Source organism: Lynx rufus, unplaced genomic scaffold (assembly GCF_022079265.1).
Source record: "Lynx rufus isolate CCGP_SWC_20201006 ecotype Redwood Valley unplaced genomic scaffold, mLynRuf1.p SCAF_9, whole genome shotgun sequence".
Taxonomy (NCBI): Eukaryota; Metazoa; Chordata; class Mammalia; order Carnivora; family Felidae; genus Lynx; species Lynx rufus.
In genome coordinates, this window is record NW_025814897.1 from 65,579,607 (window position 1) to 65,588,432 (window position 8,826).

The 8,826-nt window shown below is 46.4% G+C and overlaps 1 protein-coding gene across 1 annotated transcript in view; it reads right to left on the reverse strand.

The window, feature by feature from the left end:
- Positions 1 to 5,613, reverse strand: part of TRIM66 (tripartite motif containing 66) — a 31,839-nt gene extending 26,226 nt beyond the window's left edge. Inside the window, exons 1-7 of the mRNA XM_047072015.1 lie at positions 5,535 to 5,613; positions 5,186 to 5,289; positions 3,622 to 3,769; positions 2,621 to 2,753; positions 2,178 to 2,294; positions 766 to 880; positions 67 to 213 (exon numbers count right to left, since the gene is read on the reverse strand). Of these exons, the coding sequence (XP_046927971.1) occupies positions 67 to 213; positions 766 to 880; positions 2,178 to 2,294; positions 2,621 to 2,753; positions 3,622 to 3,769; positions 5,186 to 5,289; positions 5,535 to 5,613 (843 nt within the window). The remainder of the gene's footprint in view (positions 1 to 66; positions 214 to 765; positions 881 to 2,177; positions 2,295 to 2,620; positions 2,754 to 3,621; positions 3,770 to 5,185; positions 5,290 to 5,534) is intronic.
- Between the last annotated feature and the right edge of the window lie 3,213 nt (positions 5,614 to 8,826).

The window sequence follows — 8,826 nt, forward strand, 5'->3', positions numbered from 1 at the left end:
TTTGGTAAAAAGATGCTTATTCACTTACTAGCCCAAAGGCAGTGATTGATGAGTTGGAGCTCTTACCAGCTCTTTGCTGAACAGGAAAGGGACACTGGTTTTGCTGCAGACAGCCCAATTGATGAAGTTCTGCACATGTTCAAACTGGCGGTTGAGAACCATGATGCTCTGTAGCTGTTGCTCCAGCTTCCGCTTTCTCTCATTAGTAATGCCCTGCGTATGTATGGACAAAGACAGAGTCCCTGATCCTGTTCTTGGACTTCAGTCCCCCTGTTTGGGGAGTCTGGTGGCCTGTGGATCGGTGTGACCCTGACAGGGTCAGACGAGATTGTGCCCCTGAGAGGACAACAGTGGGACAGAGGGACACAGGAAGGGAGGGAGGAAGGTGGGTGGATTTTATAGTGCAAATATGAAATGGGTGATAAATGAACGAGGACATGAACAAATGCCTACATCTCTTGGGCATAACTTGTTTCATGATCCTCTCTTCCAAGGCGATAAGCATGTATAGACCAGGAAGGCAGATGACTTAAAGCCTTATAGCATTGATGGGAGTTTGAACTGATTTTCCAGCCCCTAATGAGCCATCCTCCCCAAATTAGACTGGACATTTTAAGATATAGAGAACAGCAGAAAGCTATGGAAACTGCATATCTGAATTCCAGCCAAGGGGGCTCTAAACCCTGGGACTAGCTTGATATGTGCCTGGTTTCTGACCCAGGGAGATCGCCAACCCAGCCATCTGATCCATCTGTCCACATATACCTCCAACTCCTCTATGAGCCCATTGGCCTGTTTGTTCAGCTCATTCATCAGAACCATCTTGGCCATTTTGATCTGGTTTTCCACCTTCCTGTGTTGATGCTTCACTTCAAAAATCCTATAAATAGAATGGGACATAGCATGATGAGCCCCTCCTCCAGGCCCATGATGACCTAGAGATAACAAACAAAACAGCCAACAACTTAGAGGCTGCCTATGTAGATCAGGGCCCAGCAGGCACCAAATATAAAGAAATAAGAACCCTCCTCCACCACCCTACCCTTTGCACACGCAGCCCACTTGATCTAAGTGGGCCAATGGCCCAAAGTTCAACCAGGTTTTCTCTAGGTAAATATCAGGTCCACACTCAGGTCAACCCAGCAGCTCACTAGTTACACAGCAATGGAGACAGGACAGAAAGAGTGAGTATGAGTATGACATCGTGTAATCTGTTGTCTTAAAAAAGTGGATGCTCCACTAAACAATGCCATGCAGTAAAAAGAGCATGGGCAAGGACAGAAAGAAGACTAGTGGTTGCCAAGGGCTAGGGATGTTGGGGGGAATGGAGAGTAACTACTAATAATGTGTACTGGGTTTCTTTGGGGAGTGATAAAATGTTCTAAAAGTAGATGGTAACAATGATTTACACAACTTGGAATATACTGAAAACCACTGAATTGTACATTTTAAAAGAACAATTTTATGGTATATAAACTATAGCTCAATAAAGTTGTTTTTTTAAAAAAGAATACAGGCTTTGGAGTCACACATACCTAGCTTCCAAATCCAGCTCAGTCACTGACTAGCTGTGTGATCTCAGACAAGTCACCTAACCTCTCTGAACCTCAGTTTTCTCATTAGTACAATGGAGCTAACCCAACTCTAAGAATTGTAAGAATTGAACAAAATAATGCATGTATGATGTCCAACCCAGTGTCTGCCACATGATGAGCTCTTAGTGTCTACTAATTCCTCTTCCTACATTAAATATTAATGGTTCTATATCATTTGTAGATGTATATGGAAGACACTGGGAAAGGGATGATAAAGGGTAGATTTCCACTGAGTTACTGCACCCTCATGATAAACCCAGAATCTGCTTCGTGCCATCATTCTCAAGTACCTACCCTGGCTGTGTCTGTCATGGGCCACATTCAGGAGGCATGTGCCTAGGCTCAAACTCACACTGATCACCCCGACCTAGCTTGGTCCCATTTACCAAGTGATGGCCCAAAGCCCTTTCACTGGCCCTGAGACCTCTAAGTTCCAGGACATATGCCTTCTGGGACACATGCCCACATCTGCTTAACCTCATGTATTCTTCATAAGTACTACATCTCATAGCCTGATATCAACATCCAGGATGTCAAGAAACAGAGCATTTCCACAATTGGCAAGGGACTAGTCTGTGTTACCTGTCTTCAATTTGCTTTGCAGAGGTCTGTAGATTAGATTTCTTATGAGCCACCTGTGTAGTCACACTTTCCAGAAGCATCCTCTGGTTTTGCAAAACTTCTTCAAGATGTCTACACCTAAAGAAGGAGGCAGAGAAAAAGCTGAGGAGATCCGAGTATTCTTCTGAGCATGCCAGTCAAGCAAGAACCTCCACCATGTATTGTCTCAGCCAGGCCCATGGAAGCTGGGATTATTACATCTAGGGAAAGTCAGATATAGTGCAGAGTCTTAACCCTTCAGGTCTTCTCCAGAGAAGCCCCACGGCAAGAGCAGAGAAAAACTCCAGCCTCAGGGCTCCAGATTGGCGCAGGCAGAGAGGATTTTGATGCACTGGGAGGCCAGCACTAGCAAAGCAGAGTCCAGAACCCTCCCAGGCCCCCTTTGAGCAGCCAGCCATCCCTACCTATGTTCTTTGTGTTCCACCATGAGGCAGCTATGGCATGTTAGAACATCACAAGTCTCACAGAATAGCTTGAGCACTTCTTGTGTGTGTAGAGGACAGTACAAGGCGAAGTCCCCAGAACCACCAGTCACTCCTGCCAGAGAAGACAGAGAGAGTGGGCTTCTCTTGCTCAGGAAGACTCTCAGTTAAGCTCCACTGAGCAGCCCTCAGCCCTCAATGGACACAGGGGAGACACAGAACCTGGAGGAAAGGTGGTGCAGACAGGAGAGGCCTCTCTCTGGGCCAGTGAGGTTCCAGGAGCACAAGGAAGAATGTGAGCTTAGCCGGGCTGGATTTGCCCAGCTGTCCAGAAATCACACACCACCCAGCCCCAGGTATCTCACCACCTGCCAGAGGCTGAGGAAGGGGCCTGCTACTGCAGCACATGGATCTTCTGCAGAGTAATGGATCCTCTAAAATTCAACCTAAAGCTCTTCATTAACCAGGGTGCTGCTGGGGGGGCTATAGGCCAGGTCACAGACCATTAACTCTGGTTCATGTGGGTGTAACTAAGGTAAAAACCTTCCTACAGTTCAAGGACCTTGGGCAAAGACTGTCAAGGAGACTGTCATTGAAAACAAGTGGCAATGAATGGGCCAATGGACAAGCCCTGATCCAGGCTGTTTAATTATGCAAGTAACTAAATAAAAGTGAGGCATGATTGTTCTACTTAGAGGTGAAAGTAGGGAACTCGGCTAGCACTCACAATAATTCAGGACTACTCTTCCCTGCACGTCTCACCCACACTCACCCCTCCCACCCCCAACAAAGGAGAGCCTAGCCATGAACTTGCACTGTGGCTGTGACTCTGGAGGAGACATTTTTCTTTTGGGAAAGGCTCTAAGACCACCTTTACCTTCACCCCAGTAGGGAGACAAGGTCAGAGAGCCACTCTCCAGAGGTTTTAGGGGCCAGAACTGCTTAAGGGCACGTGAGCCGGTGGGGGAAGCAGGGAGAGATACCTGGCGGGCCCTTCTGGGCCCGGGGAAAGAGAGGGCCCCCGGGGGCTGGGCCGTGCCGGTGCTCCTCCGTGCAGGAGCTGCACAGCCAGCGGTTGCAGTAGGTGCAGAGGATGTGTGCTGCCCTCTTCTCCTTGCACTCGGAGCAGTTCTGGAAGCAGAGAGGTCTGGAGTTACTGACAGCATCCTCAATTGGGCCTGCCTCCATGAGGGACTGGGGGCCTGTAGGGCTATTCTCGATAGGGCAGTCAGTTTTGGAAAGCCACCTAGGAGTGACAGTGGTGGCTTGTGAAGGCAATCATCCTTTGTGACTAAAAGAATAGTGGCCACAGGGACTATTCCCTCAAGTCTCAAGCTGAAGATGAGGAGAAGGCAAAGATCTACTTCCCAGGCGACATAGCCTGCAGGGCATGGCAGATGGTTAATGGATGATGCTGTGAAAAAAGCACACAGCCAGTGTTAAGGAAGCACAGGGAGGTTTCCAGGAGCTCAGTCTAGGAGTTGCCAGGAAATATTTCATGAGGAAGTGACTTCTGATTGGATATGGAATGACAGGTAGAAGTTTCCCAAGCATGCAGGGGAGTAAAATGGGAGAATACAGGCAAAAGCGGGGAAGTTCAGCGTGCCTGCAAAAAGGGAGAAGCCACAGATGTGGGAGTACACAGAAAGACAATCGATCATATACAGCCAAGAAAGAACAAGTACAGACCAACTCTCAGAGCTGTGTTTCCACAACTGGGGCTTGCTGGACCCAAGAGAACCTAGTCCTCTCCTAGTCCAAAGGTTCATTGATTTGGTCAGCAAATATCTGGCAGGGTAATGTAAAAACATGTGTAAAAAAGATTTGTAAAAAAGTAGCCTGTCTGTGCCTGGATAATATAGGCCATCAAAATAATGTGTATTCTGACAGCTTTGTACTCATACTGGCCTCTGACAAACCCATAGGGGGAAGGAGGGAAAAAAAGAAGAGAAATACAAGTGTTACTCATTAAACTATGAATTCCTTGAGAGTAGAGAACATGGATGTTTGTCTCCCTAGCACCCAGCACAGGGCCTGGCACATGTCAGACATTCACTAAGAATTCAATACAGGATCAAGTAAGTACACTGGCAAATGAAGAAAATGTAGTGCCAGGAATACCCCAGAGGAGAAAGGAACAGTAGGTGCCAGGCAGTAAGTGATGTAAAATTGCAGAAACTCAGAAAAAGAAGTATTAGTTGCTAAATATAGGCAAGATTGATTAACCCATTTAGCTGGTGTATAAGTTTCAACTGAAGGGAAGAAAAAAGGAAATAAAAGATCAGTACTAATATTTTTCAGTCAGAGCTGTAAGAGAGAGAAAAATAGCCCCATTTTACTTCCCCCAACTCAAATATTTTAATTCTCTTTAGATGGAGGGATGGATGGATGGATGGAAGGAAGGAAGGAAGGAAGGAAGGAAGGAAGATTAGGCAAATTGATGGAGGGGTAACAAGTCAGATGAAGTGATGGGTGAATAGATGAACTTATGGACAGGGGCCCCACAGATTTCTGAAAAGGATCAGTTGTTTTCTTGTCCTGACTTACCCTGGCCATCTTGGATTGCCCAGTAGAAAAGCACTGCAGAAAAAAATGCTCAGTTACATCCCTGGTGAGGTCTACTTGCTTACACCCAGGACAGGAGATGAGCTCTGGGAAGGGGGCAAAAAAGCAGAGTCAGGGCAACATGGCAGATTATACATAAGGCCTAGACACAAGGCTTTCTACTACACAACACCAAGGCATGTGTCAAAACCCCTCGCGCCAAAATGACCTGTGTTTGATGTCATAGTCTGCACTTACCATCTAGGTACTCTGGACATGACCACTCCTTTAGGGGCCAGCCCTACAGACCTCCTCACATCCACCTTCCCGACTTCCTCACAAGCCAAGCTACCTGTTCTGCTTCTGATTAACTGGGTGCCTTCCTGCTGCTCCCACTCCTCATTTCCCAGCTCTGAGACCCAACCTCCCATTATTGGCTAAGCTCCAGGGGGTCAGTTTATCCCAGGACACAGATCCAGCCACTAAGGTTACCGCACAGCAGAACTACTATAAAGATCTCAAAGCCAGAGCTTCTAGAAAGCTCTTCCCACAGAAAGCAAGGCCTCCCTGTCTGCTCATCTAGCAGATATTTTTCTCTTCTTACTGCCAATACCAATCAGTCTGCCCATGGGGCTCACAGAGATTTTGTGGGGCCTTCCCCACCTAGTCCATATTGCACGCCCTACACAGACGTATGTTTCACCTGGGTACACGAACATTTTGCCCTATCCCCTCTCCCCAGGGAAATGTAAACATCTCCAACACTTTCCTCAGTATACGGGGTTCCCGAACTACATAAGCAACATAGACTGCCACCCTGGAGACTAGAGTGCTCTTCGGGCCTACCTCAAGAGCAGGAAGCTCACTGGGTGCAAGGAAATGCGGCTCCTGGGGAGGGCCAGGTGCCTGTGCCCAGGCATGAGGGCCACCTGGAAAGGGGTGGCTATGACAGAGAATGCAGCGGTACCACCATAGTATTTTCTGCTTCATATCATCGAAATGATACAATGGCAGTTGCTCTAGACCTGCAGTTAGACAAACTTACGTCTAAACACAAGGTTTACCACCCAGTGACCTTGGTTGGGCAAGTCACTTAATCTCACTTAGCTCCTCAGGTGTCCTGTTTCTTCACGTGTGAAATAGGAAGGGAAAATAAGAGTTGCAAGGTTTAAATTAAATAATACTTGAGAAAGCACCTGATCCTCCATGAACGTTGACTTTGAAATCAAAACATTTCTCATATCCCATTTATGGCAAGGCAATGACCTAAATTATCAACTCTCCCAAGTGATGGAAGTCAGATAGTCTGAGAGGTAGAGTGAAAAAATAACCATAAATTCTCCCCCCACCCCCACAACCCCCCTGCATCCATGCTCTAGCATGGAGTCTATTCTCCACCCTTTGAAGCTAGGCCACCTTCATCATGTACTCTGGCCAAAAGAAAGCCACAAAAGTCATGCTGAACCAGTTCTAACCCTAGGCCTCGAGTGGCTTTGTATGATTTAGCTCTGCCCTCAGAACTCTAAGACTTCCACCTGAACGACCCCAGGTTAGATTGCTGGATGAAAGACTACGCAGACAGAGACCTTGGTTCTCTCTAGTGCTCACTTGAAGCCGTCATAAACCAGTTAGCCCCAAATGACTCACTGGCTGAATACAGACAAAGGAGTGAGCACAGTTGAGCCTAGCCAAGCCCAGCCAAGCCCCAAAGAACCAGCCAGAGAGTCCCAGCCCAAACTGCTGACCTATAGAATCAGTATTTTTAAACTACTAAGTCTTGAGTGTCTTATAATGGAGCAAAAGCTAACTGATCTATCCTGGAAAAACCAAAATCCACCAAATCATGCAAAGTAATAATTCAATACTTGTCCTCCCCTTCCCCCCACTGAAGAGACACCCCCTGCCACACACACACACACCCCTCACAGAGCCATGGATCTGCAATCCCTAAGACATTCTCCTGCCTGTCAGGAACAGTGGCCAGAGGCAAAGAAGAATGCTCTTCATAGGTGTCATCATCCAGGGGAATTGGGTGACTGTCCCTCTCTTCCATTTGGCTCACCCTGAAGAGACTCCCCTTATCTACCCCCAGGTCAGAAACACTGCTCTAAATGTTGAAAATAATTTCCACAAGGCTTCTAACCCCCTGGTAACAGATGCCCAAACATTAGTCTCATTAGCATCAAGGAAAAAAGGGAGAAACAACTGAATAGATCAGACAAGGCCTCATAGCACATCCTCTACTGCCCCTGGCCATAAATGCCAAAATCCTCATCTTGGTGCTCAAGATGGCCTTACTTCACTCTAATCTTATCTTCAGCTTCACCTGCCTCACACCCTGTGTCCTTGCTGGGGCAAATATCTCTGCTGTCTTCAGATTGTCAAACCTCTGCATAACTCTGTTTATGAGAGTGCTGTTCCCTCTCCCTGAAATACTCTTTCTTGCTCCCCTCCTTTTCAAATAAACTCCTATTCATCCTTTCAAACCTGTTCAAATGTTCTGCCTTTAAGAAGCAGGGTTGATTTCCCTCAGGATGAGTTAATTATTCCCTCTTCTGGGTTCCCACAGCACCCTGAACATCCTTCTAGTATGACAAATATCACATTGCATTTTAACTATCTGTTCATATGTCTGCATACAAAAATAATCCACAATTGGCACTAAAAGATATTGCATAATTTTTAGCAGATTGGACAATTATATTTCTTTGGGGTTTGGGTATCCCATGCGTATTCCTTGCACTCACAGCCACTGAAAGTAGTAAGAAGCCATCTGGAGGTTTTCAGGGTGATGAGAAAAAAGCCAGCCAGGATGATAAAGGAATCAGGTCTGCTCTAGAGCTGTGAAAGGCTGTGAATTGGGAGATGTGGGTTCCAGGTCTAGGGCTGGCACTATCTGTGTAACCTTAGGTAAGTGACCTCTTTCCCCTGAACTTTATTGTCTACATCCTTAATATGAGGGGAACAGGAACAGCAGGGAAGTGTGGATTATCCAACCCGCTTCCTCTGCCTAATGTACCCAAACTCCAGAAATATTCCCCTGGGCAAGACTGGATGGGACAGATAGCCAAACAGTGACCTGTCGATCATCTTTGTCAGCAAGTCAGGGGACAGGCTTATGGCTTAGGGGAGGCCTACGTCTAAAAGTCATCCCATCTGACAAGGGGCTGTCGTGGCAGACAGCAGAGATGGAATACCACCACGGCATTGGTACAAGCAGGCCCCAGGGAGGCTGTGGGGCCCAGAGTGGACACAGAGGACATGTGCTCTCTTTGGGTCATGACATCTTTGTCCAGAAATTCTTATCTTCCTTCAGAAGGCCCCTAGCCCCCATCAAGCTGTGTTAACCTTGAGCTTTTGTTTCAAGGGGGTTCCCCATTCTTCAGTGCAAATCCCAAAATAAAGTTTTATTTTAGACAACTATAATACATGAACCCCTAGGGCTACAGATGTATATACAAAATAACCAAACATCTGCTTATAATATTGAACATTTAATGTTTAATATTTAGTCATCAATACATATTTAAATCACATATTGCACAAAATATTTAGATATGTTTCTTTTTTTTCTATCAGGATTATTCAAGCCTTAAGCTTTTATTTCATACACAGAAACATCAATTCTGAGCAATGCAGAGCCA